Below are 25,128 nucleotides of genomic sequence, written 5' to 3' on the forward strand. Positions count from 1 at the left end.
GAGGCTGAGGCAGGAGGATCATGTGAGCTCCGGAGTTTAAAGTTGCAGTGAGCTATGATGATGCCACTGCACTCTAGCCCTGGCAACAGAGTGAAACCCTGTCTCAAAAAGTACAATAAAATAAAAATGTGGCATGATAAATAAGTCACTCTGAACCTTATAATTGCTTCCTTCCCTTCCAACCTCTTGTTCTGTCTGAGCCCTAGCTTCCAGGGACCATGGGCAGGTATGTTGCTCTGAGTAGCAGGCAGAGCTGCATCCTAAGAGAAGTCCTTGGTGCTCCCAGTGGGAGTCTGTTGTCACTGCTGGTGCTCCCACCAACACCTGGAGAGGGCAGAAGGTTAGGGCTGGACGCAGGGTGCTGTAGGGTTGGTAATGGCAAATGGACTCGGCTCTGGTACTTTCCACCCTCAAATGATACAAGTGTAGGCAAAAGTTCGAATAAGACCATCACTATCTAGCAAGGTCAGCTGAATACTTGAGTGTTTCCTTTCATGTTATTTTATTTTCTTTTATGCAGACCGGTGGGGAGAAATCCCATAGATTCTTCTGGAAACTGTCAAGATCCTGGGAAGATGAAAGCAAAACTTGCATATATTGGGGTGCCCACAGTTTGGATTTTCAAGGTCTAAAATATGAAACAAAACAAAGCAAATGGGACTTTTAGGATAAGAATTATCCTCTAGAGGGGGACAAGGAAGGCCTAACAATTGCAGGAGCTGGTGGTTTTCAGCTCTGCCTGCATGTCAGAATCACCTACAGACAGTATTTAAAATAAACTTTAAAAAATAGGTATAACTACAATACAATAAAGTGTACAAATCTTAAGAGTCCAGCTTGCTGAATTTTCACAAAGAGTTCCTGTGTCACCACCATCACCCTTCTCTAGATAAAAGATACTTCCAACCTGGTAGAAATCTCCTTCATGTTCCCTCTGTGTTCATATCCCAGGCCCTCCGCAAAGGAAATTGCTATTCTGATTTCTGACATCATAGAAAATAACCTGAGAAGCTTTTTAAAATACTGATACTCAGGCCTGTCCCACGGAGTATCTGGTCTGGTGATCTGGGGGTGCTCTGGCCTGGGGAGCAGTAAGGCCCCCATGGTCCTGACGAGCAGTCAGGACTGGGAACTCCTCGCTGGCTTATGGCAAAGTCCCATTCCCTGCAGGACGGCAAGGGACGCCCTCAGACCTCCTTGAATTCACAGCCTAAAGAGTTCCTCCTAGGCTTTCTGGAAACTTCTAGGTTGTGGCTGTCAAAGCCAGGCCAGGCACTGAATCACCTGGATGCTGGCACTGCCCACTGAGGTCGGTGGGCCCAGTCCTCCCGTGGGCCAGGGCAAGCAGGTGCGGGTTGTGGGTTTCAGGAGGAGTAACGGGCTGTGCACAGGCACCGGTGCAGGTGATGCAAGCACACCCCACTGAGCGCCCCCCGTGTCTGTCCACCCTCCAAATACCCTTGGAACTTGCAAAACGCATCTGGTGTGAGCCAAGTCAGGCAGTCAGATGTGGGTTATAGTTATCAGTGTCCCTGCTTTTCATTCCAGAACGTTTCTCTTCAGTATTATTTGAAGCTGTAATAATCCTTGAGAAGCTAAACAAGCTTCCCCGGTAAACTCCAGTGTCGACCACTGGAGATTAGAAGCCAGTCATCCCCCAAAGGGGATGGGGGGGAGAAAGAGCAAGAAAGGAAATAAACAAAAAGAGAAGCAAAGACCAACACTTGCGTTGCTCTTGCGGGACGACTTGGTGAGCCCAAACTTGTGTACCACCTGGTTTGTCCCGAACTCCTGCCACTTGCCGTCGACCAGGGTCTGGGCTCTGATCTCGTATCTCACCAAGCGCTCTGCTTTCAGGCTGATGGGGCCGTCCTTGTAGCCCAGGTCGGGGAATTCCAGGTCTGTGTGCCTTAGTCTCTGCAGAGAGAGTGACCATCTCAGGGGGCACTGTGCCCGAGGTGGCCCAGGGTTAGCAAAATCCGATTCCTGGCACATAGACCCTCCTGTATAATGTTTGCAGGAAGCAAGAGGGTGTTTCTGAAATGGCTCCGTTTCCCGAGAGCCACTGCTGCTGAGACAGCTGATATTTGAGCTCTCACCACACATAAACCACTGGCCGAGGGACTGGGCTGCGGCCAACCCCGAAAAATACCATTAAGTCAAGCTTCGTTATCACTTTGCCAGAATTAAAAACATAGCACTCGGATGGGCATTTTGACTGGGGATGTTACCTAGTTCATCTCTTCCACCCAGAAAAATCCACTGTGTAGGGAGATGCCTGACTCACTGGAGACCAAGAGCTGAGGCCCAAGGAGGAGAAATGACTTGCTCAAGGGCACAAGGTAGTGGCGAAGGTGAGACCCAAACCCAGGTGTCTTCATTCACGCATTCATCCACGGATCCATTCATTCCCAGTCAGCCCATCATTTAAAGCACCCCTATGTTCCAGCTACTGTGACTGGCAGTAGTAATAAACATTAATAAAAGACAGTTTCTCAAATGCTTGCGGTTTGGAGAAAAGACACTTATAAGCAAATCCTAAGGGGAGCACAGCAGTCCTTCATCATAGTTGTCATCATCGTCGTCATCATCATCATCATCATCGCTAATGCATATGGTGCTTTATGTGTCAGGCCCTTTTCCAAGCCCTTTGCACAAATTAACACATTTAATATGTGCGACAACCCGGGAGGTATGTCCTATTGCCTACTCCCTCTTAAAGGGGAGGAAACTGGACAGAGGGAGGTTCATGGGACATGCCAAGGTCATACGGTTCGCCAGGCCATTTGACTGCAGACTCTCTGCTCCTGAATGTGCTATTCTCTTACCTCTCTTAAAAGTCCAGCAAGAGCACTGGTGGGAACTCGGGCACCCTCCTGACCCCTCTGGGGTCATGCCCATGGCTCTGCTTTGCCACACTAAACAAGATCACCCCCTCTCCCACCTAAGGGCACTACCTGTTACCTTCATGGAAGAATGACCATCTGTGTACAGCATCACCCATGATGTTTGAAATGAAGATGAGCTGAGCCCCACGTGTGGAGACAGAAGCCTAGAATTTAACCCTGGCTTTCCCAGTAGAGGCTACGTGAAGATGAGGATACTCAGTTTTGAAATCCTCATCTGCTAAGTGGACTGACGGTACTAACCTTCTAAGGTTGTTACAAAAATCAAATGACATCACCTGTCTAAGCATGATTAGCACTTGCAGTATGGTTCCTATTAATCATTAATTAATGATTAATCAATTATGAACACAATATGAATTGATTCTGAATCTAAAAGACTTTCAGAGACACATCTTTCACGTGGTCTGTCCTTCTTACCTGCATATAAAAACTGTAAGAGGTAGTATCATGTCTGATTCCCTTTATCTCAAAGAAGAATCCGTACATAGCAATCGTTTGTGAATGAGTTGTGTGCTCCTAAATTGGGAAAGAGAAATAACAAAGTGAAGGGAGAAAAAATCTTTAGTATTCAAGGTCAAGAGGACATAGGGAAATAAATTATAGCAACAACAACAAAAGTCACTCATTTGGAGGCTGATTTAGCAATGAAACTATAGCAGCAATGTTAGCCTAGGAGGCACAGGAAAAGCCAAACTGTGGTGACTCCACAGATCCTTAGCAGTGAGAACTGCTGCTCACAGTTAGTACAGTCGGCAGAAGTTCCTAGTAGAGTTGGTAGTAGTTACTGAGCAGTGACAATATTATTCACTCCGCATGTTCCTTAGTAAGGAAAAGAATGGGTTAAGTATGTTCTTAGATGACCTGTGGTCTGTAGACCTTTGAAACAAAGCATTTTGTTCCAATCTAATGGGGCCTAAGAGACACTTTCTACTCATGGTACTTGCAGAAGTCCTGGCCCCTGCGGTCTATATCTGCCTACTTGGACACGTCTCTGCAACCAAGGAGCTGGGCCAGCCCACCCAGGCCTGACCCAGAGGGACTCTCTTATGATAGATTCAGGCCCTGAGTCCCTGAAACATGAACTCTTTTGAGATCGCTACTGGAGTGCCTTTAAAGAATCAAAGGGGACCAGTGATTTCTTGGAGACTTGTGCCTATCACAGGGAACCCAAGATAGAGCACAGCCACCAACCCCAGACATCCCTCTGATGACTGGGCACCAAGATGTCTTGGAATCAAGCTCCTTGACCCACCACAGTTTGATTCTGGGACCCATTAAAATATTAATAGCTGCCCAGAATGGTTCACCACTGCAACTTTAAACATGGACTTGGCAGGAAGTCTCTTGTTGAGCCAGTTGGTGGCTGTTGATGTTTGTGGGAAATGGGATGACCACCCACCCCAGGTTGCATAGGCCTTCCCTGGTTTTAGAGCCAATAGTCCCACATCCCAGGGAAAGTCCTCCATGCTGGGAAAACCAGGACAGTTGGTCACGTTAGCGGGGAAATTTGGGACACACATCAGATTACTGAATAGCTGGTCCCAGGCCCCTTCTTGTGGATTCTGTTTGCTGGGAGCTGGTGAGCACATGGGAGAGACTCCCACGACGCCCTCTTCTCCCCTGACCTTCCCACCAGAGGTCAGAAGGTGAACATGGCCCACTCTACAGAGGTCGTTAACCAAGCACAAGAAGGGTGGTTCCTCCCATTGTTCAGGCCCAGTGTTTGGTACCTGGCTGAAGAGCAGCCCGAATCTCACAGCATGGGTGTTAAGATCTTGCAGGTGGACCATGTCACCCCCATTCTCCAACTGCAAGGAAAACACACACAGGTCACCAGCAGCCTGATCTGCTGGACACGAGGGCCTCTCATCGTCTCTACGGCCGTTCCTAGATCCCCACATCTCCCACGGTGCTCGAAAGAGAAGTCGGCCTCTAGACTCTAGGTGCAGCCATTCCTGCAGTCCGCAGGTGTTCACTGACAGCCTGCTCTGTGCCAGCTACTGCGCTCAGAGCTTTCAGAGGGTGCCAAGAGGACAAAAAGTACCCAAGCAGTCTTACCTGGGAAAGAAAATGTGTACACAGTGGCCCCATCATGAGGCAGAGATGACCATGGTCACAAAGTCAAGAGCCAGTAAGGTCCCCGCATGGCAGGCCCCAAGGTGAGGGTGTGGGAGGGGTGGGAGCAGATTTTGGGAGGATGGCAGCAGGGGGAAAAGGAAAGAGGTGGGCAGGGTCAGAGGGCAGAGAGGGAGGTGGGGGGCTTCCTGAGGTGTCAGCACAGACACTGTCCCCTCTCTCTGTCACCCCTCCACCACTCTGTTAGAGCACAGTTCTGAGTGATGACCCAGAGCAGCGGCTTCCGGCTTCCGTGGAGTCATTTTCTACTGGGTGGGGAGCGCTGAGCCTGTGGTTTGCGCATTACAATAGGTATTTGTTGAGCTGGACTGAATTTTACCCAGTGACTCATACATCTTCAGAACTCACACACTGCCCCACTTCATCGCCAAAAATGCAAGATTGGAAACACAGAAGAAGTACAACAGTTTGCACAGACAATTCACAAAGGGGGAAATAGTGCATGGAAAAATATTCGTATTTAATGAGAATAAAGGAAATGCATATTAAAAAATGAGATGTGATTGTTCCCTTCTCAATTAACAAAAGTGATTTGAAATTAAAATGCTCTCCATTGCTGAGGATGTGCGAAGTGAGGCATGCTCATTTATTAGTGGGGGAAGAGCAATTTGGTCCCAATATGTATCAAAACAAAAACGCTCATTCCTTTTTGTGCCAGCATTTCTACTCTTGAGAATATCCTATTAAAAAATAATTCAAAGTATAATAAAATAAACCATTAGGTACAAATATGTTCACCATACTGTTATTTATAATATTAATAGTAAACAATTAGAAATACTATACATTTTCTACAGTAAAAGAATGACAGACTAGCATTCTCTTGGTGGAAGAGTTTAAAGCCATTAAAAATGGTGTTAGGAAGCACATTTAATTGAGTGCATTGTATATATAATATATGTAAAGATTGGAAGGCAGTAAATATGAGATATTAACAGTGGTTGTATTTGGGAGGAGGGTCTGAGGGTATTTCTTTTCTTTCTTTCAATTTCTCTGCATTTTGAAAATTTTCAATAGTAAGCACACGTTATGTTTGGGTCTGTCAGGGGTCTTGGTTTGGGGGCCCTTGTGACCGGTGCCGTTGTACCCCATCGAACCCTCCAAATCAACGTGGCAGATCCTTGAAGCACTCCGATTCCAGGGCTGGGTCTCCTCTCTCCTTCCCCAGGAGGAGGATCCAGATGTGTCCTGACCTCAAAGGCCCAGAGGTTTCAAATGTGAAACACATCTCCAGAAAAGGCAAAGTCAGAGAGGCAATAAATTTTGATAATTGTTTCCTTGCTGAGCTGGTGACTTACTGCATGGTAATGGTTGGCTGCAACCCGGACCAGCCATGACTCTGGGAAAAGGTTAATGTGCCTTAACTGCTCCAGATCCTTGCCTTGGAAGAAACACAGAGGGAACATTTTTACATTTATTTATTCATAATGGAACTTCTAACGTCTCATTTACAGAAAGAAAAAAGAAGTCAAATGCTGAGGGAAGGAAAAAAGGCGGGTGGTCTCATTTAAGGTTTGGTTGATAAAATGGGAATAAAACATCTCAGATTCACTGTGCTTGTGTTCAGAGTCAACAACTTTTGTCCTCCAAATTCACTCCTTTTTAAAAACTTATACAAATCAACTTCCAAAGGAATGAATGAATTCACTCCAAATTGGGTGGCCATTTCAACTTTAGTAGGAAATTTTCTGTACTACATATTAATGTTTAATATAAGTTTAGCTTATATTATTTTGAGTGAAATATATTCCCCACAACCCTGCAAGAAGATATCACTGCCCAGTGAACTCTGGAGGGGACCTTGGGAACTATTATTGAAGGAGAAGCCATCAGTGGCCCTCAAAGTTCAGCTTAGACCAATCAACCATACTCTTCAAAGATATTTTGGTTCTTACAATATTACAAAAAAAAAAATCACAAAGAAAAAAGGAAGAAGATATTTAGACTGCACATTGGTCCAATTAAAAGTTGCTTCTGTTGTTATTTTTTTGCTCATACTTTTTTCTAGGTCACCTTCCCAGGGCCCTGGGCATCTGTAAGTTATGCACAAGTAACTTCCTCCCCCAGCCATGTGTTCCCAGCCCCCTGGCAGAAATCCTGCCTGGAAAGGGAAGTTTGAGATCAGATATTCAGTGCTTTTGGACTGTCTAGAAGCAACGTGGACAAAACTACCTGAGTTCTAGAGCTACTTTATATCTGGATAGCTGAAATGGCTTTGAGAAGGTTCTCAGAGTTCCCTCCGGATGCGAAGATCACACCGAGTGGGCTCCTGGACTGCCCAGTATTACTCACCTCTTTCCAAGTGACAGTTGCCCTCCCCTGTGCCCAGAGCACGAGGGGCACAAGCCTGGGTCTAGGGCACAGACCTAGAGTTTTGTCCCAAACTGCCAAGCAAGAGGCCTAGGAGTGAATCCCAGGCTGAGAGGCAGGGCACACATCGTATGCCAATAAAACTGCCCTTGGCAGCGTGTGCTGCTGCACAATACATAAGCCCCTTCTCATCATCGTGTTTCATAGAATCTCTGATTTCCTTCATTCTATGGACAAGGAAACGAAGACCCAGCAGTTATATGACTTCCCCAAAGTCACACAGCTTGGAAGCTGACAATACCAGATCTCAGCTGATTCCTTTAGAAACATCTGGTGGGGCTGTCCCCCACCCCGGTGGCTGAGGGGTGGGGCAAACCCCAAGGGCTTTCTGGGGGAGGCTCTCACAGGGGCTGGGACTTACTTCTGGTGATGCTGTGCAGATGCAAGCAACGGAAGAGCGGCATCAATCTCTGTCCTACATCCCGGTCCAGAAAGCAACATTCCTTGGAAAAGCTTAGCAGGGGCACAAAGAAAAATAAAAGGCCTTCAGAAAACTGCTCTGTGGAATTAGCCTGGGCTAGTAAAAGTCATGCCGTACGGAGCCGGGTTCTCCCTGAGGGTGAGGTGTGTGGAAGCAGAGGCGGCGGCGATGCCCTTTGTGAAGTCTAACCCCAGACGCTGTACTGGGGACAAGTGGTTTTATCCCCTCAACGTCTGCCTCTGAGCTGTGCATATAGTAGGTGCCCAACAGATGTGTACTAAGTGAGATGGTAATGCACGTTACTTTACGGAGGACTTCGATGTACATTTTCTCACTTGCGTCCCACAGACTGTCTGTGGGGCAGATGGAGCAAGTGTGGTCAGCTTCAGATTTTACAGCTGGGAAACCGAGGCTCAGCCAAGGCACGAACCCTTCCAGTAAGTGCCTGCACTAGACGCTTCAAACGTGCTTTCTGCTGGAATTAAAAAGAAGAAAAGAACAGATGCGGGGGTAACTAGTTTTAGCAGCTGGTTTCACCATCATTTCTGCTGCCATCAGTGTTAATGCTAAACTCCAGTTAATTTCCCCCAGGGCTGGCGGTCAGGGGTGGCTCGGGAAGATGAGGTTTTCCTTGAGGAGACACGTGTGCACAGACAGGCACCCCCGCCCTTGTTTAGAAATAATTTTCACAAATGAGGACAATGGGGATGATTTTTCCAAGTCTGTTTGAAAATGCAGAGTCACTCCAGCTGAGGGTGCTTTTAGATTATTTTTCCGTGAATCAAGAGTGATGTCCAAGTCACGCCCTGTCCCAGCTGGATGGGCACACCATTGGCCCGTGTCCCACCTCTGTCGGAGATGCCCGCCAGCCTTCCCGGAACCACTTGCTTTCATAAGATCTCGGAATTCCTGGGTCTGCCGGGCCCCTCTCTATGGCAGTGGTCCCCAGGTCTAGGGGCACTGAGGAGCTGGGGGACAGGAGACAGGTGCAAAGGCAAGAGTCTGACTCAATGCAAGGATTATTTATGGGCACCTACCACGTGTCTGTGGCTGGAGCTGGACAGAGCAGGCATCCATAAAGCCAGGTCGATACTCCAGGAGTGCAGGGCTATTGATCTGGAACCGGCCCTCCATTACCCAGGGCAAGTGGAGCCGGGGCTAGTGGGTGCTGTGCAGGGCCCTAGGGACACGCTGTCTTAGTGGGACAAGCAGCTGCCGTGTGCTTCCTTTTCTCAGGCTGGTCTGCATGCCCCTCCCTCTCTGCCTCTCTCTCACCATTTAATGGAGGAACAGCTGAGGTGGCATCACGGCTGGGCAGCAGGTGTCGATGGGGGAGAAAGGGCCAAGCTGACGCTGTTCTGTCCTCCCCAGCCTAGCCTGGTGCCCTGGGAATGAGCCCATACCTGTGGCAAGGGCCCCCATGGCCTGGCGCTGCCCCTGAGCAGTGAGCACCTGCTGTCGCTGCCCCTCACATACAATCAGATTCCACCACAGGGAAAGGCCAGGCCTAGAGGCAAGCAGTGCCCTCCGCCCAGAAGCCACGAGGCACCGCTTCTGTCTGCTTGGAGTGCGAACGCTCCCAGGTAGTGAGAGGAACCAAGGTATGAGTCTCCCTCTGAGAGGCACTCAGGCCCGCAGGCCACTCACCTGGACCTCTCTGGACAACCCTCCTCTCCCAGAGGACTTGGAAACGACTTTGTTGAGACAGGTGGTTGGAAGTGGCAATGATGTCCACTACTGGGGCTCACTCAGAGAGGCCATGGGTCAGCTCATTGCCCAACCACGCTGGGCCCGGGGGCAGACGGACCAGGGTCCAGTCTCGGCCCAGCCAGCCATTGATCGGGCTGCCGGGCCTCTCTGAGCTTCACTCTCCTTCTCTACCAAATGGGAGCAGTAGCTACAGGTGCATCCTACGGGACATGGGAAGGGCAGAGGGGGAAGTGCTTGGAGGCATGTGGCACAGCTGCTGGGCCAATAAGTCCTCCACACCTCGTGAGAACCACCGTTGACCTCCCGTCCCAGGAAAAGTGACTGGGACTCAAGTGGGTCAAGTACAGGGAATTGTTCTTGGTGGCATTCATTGTCACTGCCACCCCTAAATCACCCAAGCCACGGTCCACCTCGAAGAAAGGAAATGGTGTCCTCAGCTTCTGATTTTCTAAAATCTCAAAGGATCTGAGGGGTGGAGTCCATTCCCTGGATCCAATTGTATAACCTGCTCCTAGAGCCTGGCGGGTCTATTGTCATGGCGCCAGCATTCTACACACCTCTCAGGCCCACACCTTTTCCATCTCACTTTTCAACACATGGCACTAGAATAAAGGAGTATCTATATGTAAAATATGAACCTTAATTCTTAACTCACACGTGTACAAAACTGAACTCAAAATTAATCTTAACTGCCAATGTGAGAGCTAAAGCTGTAAATCTCTCAGAAGAAAACAAAGAAGAAAAATCTTAGTAATCTTGGCTTTGACAAGATTATCAAATAGCACACAAAAGGCATGAACTCAAAAGAAAATAATCAATAAGCTGAACTTTATCAAAGTTTAAAACTTCCAATATTCGAAAGATGCTTATGAAAATGAAAATATGAAATATATATCCAATAAAGAACTTATATCCAGAATATATAAAGAATATTTACAATTCAACAATAAAACAACCCAATTTTTAAAAATGAGCCAGAGGTTTGAACAGACTTTTCACCACAGAAGATAAATGAATAACAAATGAGCCTATGAAAAGATGTCTAACATCAGTAGTCGCTGGGGAAATGCAAGTTAAAAATTGCAAGATACCATTAAGTGTGCATTAAATTGGCAAAAATTAAAGACTTATCCCAAATGGTAGCAAATATGTGAAGCAAATGAAACCCTCCTGTGTACTTCCAGCGGGGACGTAAAATGGTACAGCCACTCTGGAAAACAGTTTGGCGGTTTCTTAAAAAGTTAAATGTGCACTTACCATATTGCCCAGCCATTCCACCCTAGGCATTTAGTTACCTAAAAGAAATGGAAGCATGTCTCTGCCCTTCTGACAAACTTATACATGAATGTTTATAGTAGCTTTATTTATCATAGCACCAAACTGAAACCAACCCAGATGTCTGTCAAAAAGCTGAACAGGAAAACAAATTTTGGTAATCCATAAATGGAATATTGCTCAACAATAAACCAAAGACCTATTGGGACATGCAAGAATATGGATTAACCTCAAAATGATTATGCTGAATGAGAGAATCAAGACAAAAGAAGTATATACTCCATGCTTTTATCCATACACATTCTACAAATACAGTCACGTGCCACATGACAACGTTTCGGTCAACAAGGGTTTACATATGTTATGGTGATTCCAAAAGATTATAATGGAGCTGAAAAATTCCTATCACCTAGTGATGTCATAACACAATGCATTAGTTATGTGTGTATGCTGGTGTAAACACACTTACTACACTACCAGTTGTGTAAAAGTACAGCATATACAATTCCATACAGTACACAATAATTATGATTACAAACAACTGTTACTAGCTTATGTACTTACTATACTTCTTATCATTATTTTAGAATACACTCCTTCTACTTATTAAAAAAAAAGGTAACTGTAAAAAGCCTCACACAGGTCCTTCAGAAGGGACTCTAGAAAAAAACATTGTCCTAGCAGATAACACTTCCACGCACGTTATTGCCCCTGAAGACCTTGCAGTGGGACAAGATGTGGAGGTGGAAGACAGTGATGTTGATGATCCTGACCCCTGTGTAGGCCTAGGCCAGTGTGTCTTAATTTTTAACAAAAAAAATATAAAAACCAAAAGAAGTTTGAAAATGTTTAAAATAGAAGAAAGCTTATAGAATAAATATATAAAAATATTTTTGTATAGCTGTACAATGTGTTTATGTTTTAGGCCAAGTTTTATTACAGAAGAGTCAAAAAGATTCACTCATAATTAAAAACTCTAGGAATATAGAGAATTTCCCAAATTTGGTAAAGAGTATCGACACAAAGCCCGCAGCCAACGTCATACACACTTTGGGGAATTATGGAAAGCCTTTCCCTTGGGAATGGACTCCAGAAAAAGATGTTCATTATCAGCACGTCTACTCAGCATGATAGTAGATTCTACCTACTCACTATTCACGATACTGGAAGTTCACTTGCCTTAGTTAAATAAGGCAAGAAAGATAAATGAAAAACATTAAGATTCGGAAAGGAAGAGATATATCTATTATTATTCTTAAACTGGCATGATTATACATTAAAAAGAATCAATTGATTATTAGATGTAATAATTATTAGATGTAATTCCAAAAGAATCAATTGATTATTAGATGTAATAAGGAAATCTATTAATATATGGATCCAAAGTCAATATACAAAAACTGTTGTTCTTCTATATGCCTGCAACAAATAATTAAAATATAAAAATTTCAAAATGATACCATTTACAATAGAGACAACAAATATTACACATGGTTAATAAATAAGGAGATGTTCAGATCCATCAGTAGGCAGAAGTAAATTAAAAGAAAATAGGCAAACTAGCCCCACTATCCATCCATCAGAAAAGTGAAAGATTTAAAATACCAAGGTTGGCAAGGATATGGAAAAACCAGAATTCTAATATACTGCTGATTAGGGAATAAATTCACACAACCACTTTGCAAAACTGTTTGGCAGTATTTACTAACGTTGAACTCCTTCATGCCCTATGACACAGTAATTCTACTCCTAGGTTATACGCAATGGAAGCACATAATTACATGTACCAAAAGACGTGTACACGGTTGTATATGCAGCCAGCACTATTCCTAGTAGCCTAAAATGTCCATTAACATCAGAATAGATAGATGAATTGTGGTGTAATCATATAATAAAATATTTGAGAATGAACAAGCTATCGCTACATGCAACCACATGAATAGATTTTACAGATATACTGTTGAGTGAAAGAAGCCAGACATTAAAAAACGTATCCTATAGGATTCTCTTGACATAAAGTTCAAAAGCAGGACAGACACATGGATGGCAAAGCAAGTCAGGGTATTGTTTACCTTCGGGCGAGGGGGTAGTGACTGAGCTGAGCCTCTTTAAGGGGCTGGTCATGTTCCATACCTTGGTCTGGGTTCTGGTTACACTGGTGTGTTCACTTTTCGGAAATTCATTGAGCTGTTCATTTAAGGTTTTGTGCACTTTTCTTTATGTATTTTATACTTTGATTAAAAAGGTACTTTTAAAAAGTTAAAAATTTGCCTGCTAATGGACCTTTTCCAATTATGAGTTTTTACAACTTTCCTGAACTTCTCAGACCGCTAAGTGGAACGAAATGATGACTTTTCCTCCAGGGTGAAGGCAACAGCTTTGCTTACTTTTTTTGTTTTTCCTGCAAGGAGATGTTAAATTTAATTCTGGACAGCCTATTTGTTTTTCTAAAATAACCACTGCCAGGAAAACAGGCTGTGAGGTGCAGAGGGGTGTGTGTGTGTGTGTGTGTGTGTGTGTGTGTGTGTGTGCGCGCGCGCGCGTGCTAATGTGTGTGTAATTGTATATGTATTTGTGCACACACGTGTGTGCTTATGTGTTCCCTTCCTATATTGATGTTCTAAGACAGCAACAAAAATAGGCTCAAAGTTGTTCCAAAACATCTGGCCAGGTAGAGAACCTGCCCCGTCAACGTTCCATTAGTGTCTCGGGCACACAGTGTGTGTTCGATAAATATTTGTTGAATGAATGAAAGATTGAAAAAAAATCAATAAACAAAGGAAAATGGGAGAGGCTCGGATGTATGTGTTTATTTGCAGGTAGAGCTGCAGTGGGAGGAGTCAACTATTCAGCTACATTCGCTCCTGGCCTGTCTTCCAGACGCTGCCGAGACAGACAGGGACAGGGGCCGCTGACTTCCGGGTGCTGGGCAGGCCAGGGCCACGCCCTCAGCGGTAGCTCAGCCTCACTCCTCAGCCCCTGCTGCCACGTTATGAAGGTACATCCCATCTTGGAGGTCCCCATAGTGTGGTGGCCTCAACATGTCCCTCTCCCTGGAAGGTAGCTTATAGATCACTGTATCTAAATAATTAAATAATTAATAATAATTATTTCATCAGTATTTGTAACTTTAATAATTGGGCCAAATAGTCAACTTCCTCTGTTTTCATTCCTGAGGCTGTTTACTGTCTCTCTGGGGGCTAGCTCATCTCTCCCACCTTTAAATCCTTCTGGCACTTTCCAGGCAGCGACCTCTGAAACTCCCTTGATTAGCTGTTCCCCTTGCCCACTGAACGCTGTAGCTCAACTCCCTGGACCCGATGCTGGCCCAGGCTGACCCTGACTCCATGCAGGCTCCCTCGGCCTCTGTGGGGGGCAGCTCTTGCCTCAGCCAGAGCCCTCCAGCCACCGGCCAGCCAGGCCAGCAGTTACAAGGCCCCGCATGGCCGCTGGTCAGACCTGGGGCTCTTCGGGAAGGGGTGGCACACACTGGGCACAGATGCCACCAATCCCCACTCTCGGGTTCAGAGTAGACGCCACTAACCTATCACAACATTCTTCCTCACTGGGCCTAGAGAAGAGCTTAGGCTCCTTCTCGGTCTACTGCACCCACAGGCACTACCCATCATTAGCAATAGAAATTTGTCCACGGTCCCTATTAGTACAAGTGGCCATAGTCACGGTGTTCTCTGAACTTTGCATGAACATATCAAGACCCACTTCTCTGTGGGGCACCGAGCTATTGATACATAGAAATGTTTAGTGGAAGCTCATCATTCACTAAGCTATTATGTGTCCAGCAAAGTGCCAGGCAAGTTGGGGTTGTAAGATAAAGGACCATGAACTCTTTCTTTAAGCTGCTTATGATGAACCAAGGGAGGCAGGACATAAATGAGCCCAGGAGCTCATGGGGGCCGCAGAGAGGCTCTGTTGAGCTGCCCCCATCACGGGCCAACTGAGAGAGGAGGCAGAGCAGGCTAAGGGGGCTTCAGGGGCAGGATCCTGGGGCTCAGGAGTCGTGTTTGGGAGGTGGAGGCCGTTGACAAGGGCACACCTTACAGATGCCACCACTCTGGAGCAGGAAGAGTGGGCAGGACGGGAGAACCAGCTACAATCTAAAAATGGGCCACATGGTCCTCTGAGCAGGGAGGCCGAGGGCAGAGTGGGCCTGGATGGCTGCAGGGGAGAATGTCCGAGCTCCATGCTTTCCCATCTTTTCCCCCAGTCAGCCCCAAAGCTTGCTGGAGGGTGAGCCGCGAGGCAGGCAGAGGGAGAAGGAGGGGAGGGACACCGCGGGCACTGGCCGTCTGGAGCCACCCCTGCTGCGGCGAGAGGACTCGGGCCCTTTTGGAAGATACTAAGCGTTGCTTAGGTTGGAGCAGTGACAGGACTTGGGAACAAGTAAATGGTTTCTAACAAGGAAAGTCATGCAGGATCAGGGCCTTGGAGAAATGCTGCCTGGAGGTGTGAGGTTTGGAGGTCAAAATCCAGTCAGTACAGATTCAGGAGAAAATGGAAAAGCCATGGTGGTGAGAAATAGCCATGTGCCTGACCCTCCGGGGCAGAGCCCTGGAGTCCCGGCTCAGGAGTGCTGTGGAAGGCAGCGGAAGCCACACACCGTAACTCCCTCCTTCCCACTTGCTTCCTCCGCGTTAAAAACACGGCTCCAATGAATTACCACATTCTAGCTCTTTTCCTGTCTCCCAGGGCTAAGACGCTTCCAGGACGAGAGCTGCCCTGGAGCCAAATGGCAATTTCTCCTGGTGTGCATGACTCATTGGAAAAAGTGTCTCATGGGCTATTAAAAGAGTGGGGGCGGGGGTAAAACATTTGGGTTCAAAGCAAATTATATAGAAACTGAGCAAAGTACACATAATTCCGGCACTGAATACTACTTTCCTCAAATAACGAGACAGAATAAAATGGGCTCTTTAGTTAACACGGCACACAGATGTTCCAGGAATGGATTAGATGCTTCAAAACAGTACAGATGAAACTTGGCTTCAACAGGTCAGTTTGATGATTAATATGTGAAGATGTGCTTATCTGCTAACCGTCACATGTGCAGAAGAAATGGAGTGTCTTTACTTCCTTGAAGATGCCTTATCAGGCTTGGAAGCCCCCATTCCTGCTGAGGTGGGGAACAGAGACACAAACTTGACACGAACCTAATGCTCCCCGTCACTTCCAGTCCAGGGCAGACCCTCTGAGGCCACCTGGGACTGGCATCGGCTACAGGCTATCACACTCTACAGCAGCTTTGCTCAGGGGTCCTCTCCACTGCACAGACAGCAAACGTGCTCGGGCAAAGACACAGGCAGGAGGCACAAGGTGCGCTGCAAGGCAATTTCAGAAGTCCTCGCCTAACGACAACAGCACTGAATCTTGAGGCAGCCTCAGGATCTTTTCTAAACCCTGTGCCCAAAAAGCTGCTACTGAACCAACCTGCATGGGCACCAGAGAGGAATCCCATCTGCCGCACTAGGAATCGGCAGCAGAGCATCTGGGGCTTCGGCAGGTCTGGGTTCAAGTCAGGCTCCCTTCCTCACCACTTGCACAATCTCTGACAATGTATTTCATCTCTACCTTAGTTTCCTCATCTGTAAAATGGGAATAATAAAACCAGCCCCTTAGCATTATGCAGATTAAATGAGATGACGAATAGACAGGGTTTATGAGCGACTGTATTTAGCAAAGCATATTTAAATGGTGCCCACTGTTATTACTGTAATTGTTATTTTTCTTTTAGAATTTATAAGTTTAGACAGTATAAGAAACTGGATTAATGCTATGAAACCTTTGTACATTCAAGTGCTTTTTCATTTGTCAAAAAAACCCAGAATTTTTTTATGTGTGATCTGGTGAAATATAAATGAGAGTGATACGGTCTGATTTAAGTACATTTAAAAAATGAAGTTTTTAAGGCCAGTGCAGTATGGTAATTTTCCTGAAAGAAAGGAGTACCTTTTGCATCATGCCTATGACTGGACACACAACAAGTTCCCAGAAGCATGTGATCATCTCATACTGTAACACCTACATGTTATTTACTTTTCCAAGTAATTTAGTGGTTCAAAGACTTCCCACAGTCTTAGGCCCCATAAAGAAAACTGCACTCTGGATGATGCTATGAAAAATCACATGCCTGATGCCTTTCCCCCCATGATATTAGGAGCAAAAAAAAAAAAAAGAAGAACAGTGCAAGTACATTTCATCAATCAACTCTAAGTCGTCTTACCTGGTAAAAAATGACAGCACGGTCTCATGAATTGGAATTGTCTGAACTCTGTTGTTCAGTTGCAAGAAGACCCACAGGAGCATTGTTTTCAGAAGATGAAATTCACTAAAGGTGAACAGACTGCCCAAAATAAAAAATTGAGAAGAAATGTTAGGAATAGCAAAACAAAAACAAAAAAACCCCAAACCACGCCGTTGGTAAGAAAACAGAGTTAAAGTGTGTTTAGGAGTGAGGCGCCACTGTGGAGTCTGCAGGTTGCCTCAAACAAAAAGAAGTTAAATGACTTGCTCAAGGGCACTCAACTGCTGTCCGACGGAGCTGGGATCTGAATCTTAGCAGCCTGACACTGGGGCCTGTGTTTTCACCCACCTACCGTTCCCCTGCCAGAAAAGAAAAAAGAAAAAAAGGTCATCATTTAATGAGTTATTACTACGTGCCAGGTCTTCAAAGATGTTTTCTGTAGATTCTTTGGTTTAATTCCACACAAAAGCCGTGCAAAGTTGGGATATAGTCCTTACTTTTATTGATGTAAAAATAGAGACTAACCCTATGTTTATTTAAAATTTTAGTATTCTGTTCATCATGATTTTTTGTACTAATTTAGATTTTAAAATATGCACTAAAATATACTTTATCTTGACGACTGAGTTTTGTCGGTGCCCCCTTACATTTGACACCCCAGGTGAGTGCCTCCTGGCCCTGACCAAGGGGCTGAAACCCCAATAACTTGTCCAGGCTCACACCATTCGGGCTCAGGCCTGTACAGGACAGGCTAGAATCTCAGTCCTGGCCCACACTGGTTGCAGAAGCCCCTGCAAGTTGCTTAGCTGCCCTGCAGGTCCAGTTTCCTCCTCCGTGAAGAGTGATCATAGCAGCTGCTCAGAGTACAGCGTGGAAGAACGGATGAGGTGACGTTACGTGGGTTTCCTGTTGCTGCTGTAACAAATTGTCATAAACCAAGTGGCTTAAAACAACACGAATTTATTATCTCATAGTTATGGAGGTCAGAAGTACAAGATGAGCCAAGATCAAGGTGGCAGCAGGGCTGTGTTCCTTCTGGAGGCTCCAGGGAGCATCATGTCCTTGCCTTTCCCAGCAGCTAGAAGCCACCCGTATTCCTTGGCTTGAGGCCTCTTCCTCAATCAATGCTCTGCAGCACAGCGCCATCAAATCTCTCTCTGGTCTGACCCTTCTGCCTCCCTCTTCACATGTAAAGGTTGCTTGTGACCCGTTGGGCCACAATAATCCAGGATAATCTCTTTTAAAGTCATCTGATTATCGACCTTGGTTCCATCCACAACCTTACTTCTCCTTTGCTATAGAAACTGACATAATCACAGGTTGTGGGGAGTGGGACATGGACATCTCTGGGGTCATTATTGTGCTGACCACACAGAGACAAAGTACGCAGCGCAGTGCCCGGCTCCGCAAATGGCAGTCCTTGTTCACGAGGAGCCAGGCTGAGTCCTGGCTCCCGAGCCTGCATGGTGCCTGCAGCAGCCTTAGGCCTGTCCTCAGCAGACAAGGGGTGCCCAGGAGTAGCTGCTGCCCCGAAATGTCAGCTCTGCACGGTACAGATGTTTCCCACGCACCTTCTCTAACAACCGCTGATGGTTGTCTATGAAGCCATTTTGACATTTCTGAAACCTGTTGATATTTTTGGTCCCTGATCATGGACATAGCACCTTGGCTTTAAAATATGTCATAGCCTCTTCATTACCACTTTCAGTGCTTGTGGTGGGTGGAATCCAAGCCAAACTGTGACTCTGAAGGTCAGGGGAAATGTCACCCACCTCTCATGCTATTTCTGGACACAGTAGCACCATCTCTTTCCTCTAATGTGGTGTTCAGGCCATCTACAAATGCATGCGCTTTGACTCTGGCCAGACAGGACCAAGTCTGTCACTGTCTGGTCAACCACAGTTGGCGGGAAGGGGAGACCTTGCAGAGCCTTTGGTGCGATACTCCCACGGAGGGCTTCGTCAGCTGGGCTGGGAAGTGACGTGACTTCCAGTGTAGACTCCACACTTGACGTCCTCAGACGCAGAAGGTTCTCTGAGATCTCCCTACAGAGGGGCCAGCAGCAATGCAGGGGCCATCCGTGAATCAGAATCCTGGTTTTATTTATGAAGGATAAATAGTGAAGTAAAGCCCTCTGCCTTGAGGCCAATATCAATACGTGAAAGTATTAGTTCCTGCAACAAGTAACACGCCAAGGACATCCAAGCACATTTGCATTTACCTAAGAGCTCTGACGGCCTCAATCAAGAGAGAACTCACAGCAGCTCCAAACCTCCCCCCAACACAGGTGAACCCCTGCACTATCCACTCTCTGTTGAGTGGTGCTCACTAGCAACCGCTGGAACATAACTGGTCTTGTTCTTTAGGAGAAAAAAATGTTTTTCACAAGACCCTGTCCTCTACTTTTTACTGAGAAAATTGTATATAAATAACAAAAGCCCCCTTTTGAATATAGACCAATAGAGAAAGCTGTGCCTGTGTGAGTAAGACATGAACAAGGATGCCCACAGCAGCACCGTTTGTCATAGTGAAAAAACAAACAAGACAAAATAAAACAAAGGCTATTAGGAAGGGAATGAAAAAAGATTGCTGTGTATTCATTTGGTAGAAACCTGTACAATGAAATTTTAAATGCTAATTAGATATGTAAGTATCAACATGGAGAGAATGCAGCACTGGATGCTAGTGAATAAGTTGCAGAATGTTACAATCACTGAGAACAATTATTTGAAGTTTAAACATTGTACATTATTTAAGGGTGCACACATATGTATTACAGTAAGAGAATAATCACATGGACTGGAGCCAAGCAAGTTCCTAACAGTGGTTTGGTTGTCTTTAGGAAGGAAGGGAGGGAGGCGGAGAGTGAGCAAGGGGACAGGATGGAGGAAGGGAACATCGGTGATTTCTGCTTTCTTGGTAATGTTTGTTTTCTTTTTAAGACAAAATGTTACTATTTGTTCATTTGGAGAGATGAATACAATTGTATTATTCTATAATTTGTTTTACAGTAAAAAATAATATCAATATCCTTATTGATCTTGACTGTCAATGAGGAAAAAGAAGGCCTCGGGCAGAGCACACCAGTTGGGCTGGCAATGACCATGGGGTCTCAAGTCACTCAGACCGGGTTCGAATCCCAACTCTCATGTCGCATGGGGGGACCTTAGACTAACCCTTCATTTCCTGTAATCTCCACTCCACAGGCAAATGGTAGCAGTACTCACCACATTGGGTTGCCACGGGAATTCGTCTGGATGACCCACTCAGCATGCGCCGTATACAACTAGCGTCAATAATTGGTAGGTACTGTATTATTAGTAGAGAAGCTTCAGGAGCTATTACATTTGAGATGGATGCCCAGGGGTATTCCTGACAACAATGGGAACCGCGTCCCACGCTGAAGGACAAACCGTGGGACAGGCGTGACAATCGGACATGGGTAGCTCTTCTTAGGGAATTCCTGAGGCCAGAGACCCCTTGAATCATCGACAGGAAGTCAAGGAGAATTGGAAACACAAGTGACACAGAGCCCTGGTTGCCAGGTAGCCTTCTGAGTAGATAGGACCTAGATAGCCCTCTGAGGGCTCCATCCTCCTAAGTCCACAAGGAGCTTGGCGTCCAGAAAAACTGAACTTGGAATGACGATTTCTTAATATTAGCGTTAGTAGAACAGGGTAACCTAACAGTGACCTCTCAGAAGAAAATTAACTGAAAATCAAATGCCTGGGCAAATAACTTAAAACCAGAGGCCCAGCTCAGGACAGCTGTGTATATTTTACCCCAGGTTGTTTACAAAATGAAAAAAAAAAAAAAAAAACAGAGGAAGATGAAGTCAAAGGAGTTCAGACAGGGATGGCCAAATGGCCTGGAAGTGGAAGCATCTGCTAAGAAATGGATGCTGTTCGGAACACCTGTGACCACAAACCGAGGGGCCGGCCACAGTCTCTGGCTGGAAGGGCAGTGGGGTGGGGCCAAGGGATGCTCCACCCCAGACATTGGGATGTTGGGATGTTGGCATCTGGCATTTCTATGCATCCTCAGGACCACCCAGTTCTCACTGTGTTCTTCCAGTCGCTGGAAGCCTGGGCCTCCCTCACAGACGAGGAGGGTGCAGCGCAGGGGGCAGCACGTGGACTTTGGAGCCAGCAGAGGCCCCCCCCCTGGCCATTGTTAGCCCCTCTTATCTCAGGGATAGTAACTGCACCTGCAGCACGAGGCTGCGGGGATAGAAAGGCCAGTGCACACAGCACACCACACACGCCAGGCAGGGAGCTGGCCGGAAGGTGCATTCTGAATCCGGTATGGGCCGTGGCAGCCTGAAACTCAGCAAGCACCCTAAGATGAGAAGCCCTGGCCTGGTTAAACTTCTAACAAGCCCCCCTCTTTCTGCGCCGTCTCCCACCTTCCTCAAGCTGTAAAGCAGGCGGCCACTGGAGATCAGCCTCGGATGATGTGAACCTGAGTTGGGGGAGCCATCAGCGAGGGCACACAGGTGGTAACATGCCCGCAGCCATGCAGGGCTCTTCCCTCTCCAGCCAGGATAGCCCTGGACTGTCTGTGCAGACAGCTCCCGGGGAGGGGCCGGAGGAGCAGGACCCATTTTCCACATCAGTCATGTCTGCCAAGCTTCTGAGTCTAGACACTTGACACGTAATGTTCTTGACCTCTTTTCCTGCCCTGCGTTCACTTTGTCAGGCTTATCCCACCACTAACGTTCTGCTTGTGGTCAGACACTTTTTTCTCCTTTCTTGGTTAAATGCTACCAGCGTGGGACAGCTCAGCCTTTCCAAGGGAGGGACAGTGTTATGAAAAGTCTAAGGGGTGCCATGTTTATCTTTTCTTCTATGATTGCGTAACCTTTGCTCTGTTGGAGGGAGAAGTGCCCGAGTGGGGAAAAGCAGAGAGGAGCACAGTGGAATGACTCTGGATGCACCCCGCACCCTGGGCTGGGGCTTCTGGGGCCTTCCTAGGTGATACGGTCTCCCCCAACACCAGAACCCTGTTCTGCCACCCTTGCCTCTCTGTAAGCGTGAGGGCGCTGCATGCTACTTAGCAAATTCAAACCTACAGTAGAATAAATCTTTCCAGATCGAATTTCTAAAATCAGAATGCTTTCCATCACATAAACATGAGTAAACACTTATTTTCTAATATACCACTAAGATTTTTAGTAGAATTTAGTTTTCACTTTTGAAATTCCCCCAGAAGGAGTGAAATCTTGGTAACTGGCAATGGGTACCAAGAACCTTTTGAAATGAGTCCTGAAGAGACATGACAACTAAATGCAACATGTGATCCTAAACATTGCAGGGAAGCAACATGCTACAAAGGACAGTATTGGATAGACGATGTCAAAGTATTACACTGATGTTAAATTTCTTGAAGTTGATAACCACACTGTGGTTATAGTAAAAATTTCTTTTTCTTAGGAAATAAAGACTGAAGCATATGGAGTAAAGGAGCATGAGGTATAAACAACTTACCCCCAGATAGTTCAGGAAAAAAAAAAAAAGATGTGTATATGTAAATGAGATGCAAATGAGAAACACAGCAAAAATTGAATAGGGTGACTCAGGGTACAGAATATATATTAATAGGTATTCTTTATACTATTCTTGCCATTTTTCTTTAAGTTTGAAATTATTTTCAAATAAAATACTTTTTAAAAGACTAATATAAACAAACGCCAAGTCCTTCTGACTTAGTCATTTCACTTCTAGGAATTTAATGCGGGGAAATAATCTGAGATGAAGGTAAATGAACATTGAAGGATGTTCACTGAGGTGCTATTTATCTTGGTAAGACATTGGAAATGACCTAAAAAGCCCAGCATGGGGGAATGATTGGGACAGGCATTTCAGGCAGGAGGGTGGGCGTGCACAGAGGCCCCGGGCAGGTGAGGGCTCAGCACGGACATCCTGGGAAGGGCCCTGTGGCTGCCACACGGTGCGTGAGATGCCGCCAGATCACAGAGGGAAACCCCTGGCTCAACGTGTGATTGGAGCGGGGTCCAGACCAGAAGTGAGACAGAGTAGAGATCCCCGTGGTGGGCCACCTGAGACCATGGAGGTTTGGCCTCTGGCTGGGGCTGGTGCCCATGGGAAGAGGCCTAGAGAGCCAGGTTCCATCTGGAAGTAGAACTGACCTCAGGGTCGGGGGCCAGAAGGACTCTCAAGGTTCTTACTTGAGCAGCTGGTCAGATGGTCAAGGAACACTGGGGGAGGGGTGGAGGTGCAGCAAAGGTCAGGGGTCATCAAGAGTTGGGCTTTAGCCTTAATAGCCAGAGGGGTTGAGTAGGTCCCTCTGGCCATTGAATGTTTGAGTCTAGAGAGGAATTGGGGCTGGAGATGTAAACTGATCTAGGGTGAGAGGTTTTATACATATAATGAATGTGTATTAATGTCAGGATTTTTTCTAAAAATTGCTTAGGCAATAAAGTCTTTCACTTTTTGCACTCAGGGAGGCGAGAGACAGTGGGAACCCAGAAGGTCCCTACCCAGAAGGAGGGACTCGAAAGGAGCCCCTTCCCCAACTCAAGCGTTTCCCTGAGGTTGGGCCCCCAGGCAAGGCCCAACTGTCCAGGAGGGCAGGAAGTCTGGGATCAGGAAGGACTCAGCACGTCCAGCAGGGGTGTGGGTGCAGCCCCACTGGAGCACCTCCCGCCCCACGCTGGCCCCCACTTCTTCCCATGCCCACCCCAGGGCAGCACCCTGGAAGCAGCTCTGACCTGGGAGACATCAGCACTTTGTGGAGCAGGTCCTGTGGGATTTTCCGGAGGTGGATCTGTGTCCCCACCAGAGGGACCAAGTTCATCTCCAGCCACTTCTCACAGGCGGCGGTGAGCTGCTCTTCCTTGTACTGACAAGGCAAGAAAAGCCAGTTGATGAAGGAAGTCCTGAGCTCTTGGCACCCTCTGCTGGCCTGCCCTGATGCTACACGCGGGCTCCGAGAAGGAGTGTCCCACTGCAGATGTGCTCAAACCTTTTCTACAAAATACACACGTTATAGCAGATACTCTTTCCTGAGTGTTTGCTGTGCTCAAGGCACTGCATTCGGTTGATTTAAATCAATACTCATCGCAACCTTATGAAGTTGGTCCACTATTATCTATTTTACTGTTGGGGAAACTGAGGCTTCTAGGTTTCTACTCTTACCTGTGGTCACAAGTAGTTAGGGACAGAGCTGGATGCAAACCCAGGTAGCCTGACTACAAGCCTTGTATGCTGGCTAAAGTCAGTGACGGGTCACGCAAAGGCTGGAGGGGCATACCCCATGGGGAGTTCTGAGGTTTTGGGGGCACACACCCCAAAAGCAAGGATAAAAGGGCAAGGAAAGTGGAAAAGGCTTCCTGGGGCCAGGGACCTTAAGAGGGTCTTAGTACACCTCGAATGTCCTCACGGCCCGGGGCCCAAAAGTTGCCGAGAAATGCCAACAGAGTGCAGGTGCTACAGAGAGTGGCTTGCAGATGCCCATGGGCGAAGCCGAGGCCGTGACGGCAGGAACACTGCAACATGCTGGCTGTGTGCGGACCAAGTGTTAGGAGTCTGTTCACGGTGTGAGTGTCCCTCCAGGTCACTGGGGCCACACTGAGGACGCCAGAATCAGGAGGCCTGAGGTTTGGACCCAGCCCTGCCCCTCAGCAGCTGGCCCCCGGGCAAGTTGCTGTCAGCCTTGGCTCTCCATTTTCCCCTTTGTTAATGACAATTGGATTATGTCATTTAATCCCAAAGCTGGCACACTGTCTGGACCCCGGTGGGGCAAGGTCTTACAACTTCAGCAGGAATGTCCTGGAAGGTTGCCTGCTATTTTGGTGAGAAAGGCTGTGCTGCTTTTTTCCTCCCCTAAAATTAAGGTCTTTCTGCATTTTTGATGTTAAAACATCCTTTTAAAAATAAAATAATGTTTTTTTTAAAAAATAAATGTGTTCACTTGGCAAAATAAAATACTGCTACCCTTCAGTTGGTGCCTTTAAATAGATTTTTTTGGAGCTGGGCCTGGTGGATGAAATCCCAGCATCTGTGGTGCTCTCGAAGGTCCCCCAGGGG

General features: G+C 46.6%; 1 protein-coding gene across 1 annotated transcript in view; it reads right to left on the reverse strand.

The window, feature by feature from the left end:
• Positions 1-522: 522 nt before the first annotated feature.
• The window catches only part of BTBD16 (BTB domain containing 16), a 41,511-nt gene continuing 16,905 nt past the window's right edge, over positions 523-25,128 (reverse strand). Inside the window, exons 8-15 of the mRNA XM_045568331.1 lie at positions 23,811-23,941; positions 17,060-17,179; positions 7,777-7,868; positions 6,344-6,426; positions 4,640-4,717; positions 3,327-3,425; positions 1,729-1,917; positions 523-628 (exon numbers count right to left, since the gene is read on the reverse strand). Coding sequence (XP_045424287.1) covers positions 560-628; positions 1,729-1,917; positions 3,327-3,425; positions 4,640-4,717; positions 6,344-6,426; positions 7,777-7,868; positions 17,060-17,179; positions 23,811-23,941 — 861 coding nt within the window. The 3' untranslated portion in view covers positions 523-559. The remainder of the gene's footprint in view (positions 629-1,728; positions 1,918-3,326; positions 3,426-4,639; positions 4,718-6,343; positions 6,427-7,776; positions 7,869-17,059; positions 17,180-23,810; positions 23,942-25,128) is intronic.

This window comes from Lemur catta, chromosome 14 (genome assembly GCF_020740605.2).
Source record: "Lemur catta isolate mLemCat1 chromosome 14, mLemCat1.pri, whole genome shotgun sequence".
Taxonomy (NCBI): Eukaryota; Metazoa; Chordata; class Mammalia; order Primates; family Lemuridae; genus Lemur; species Lemur catta.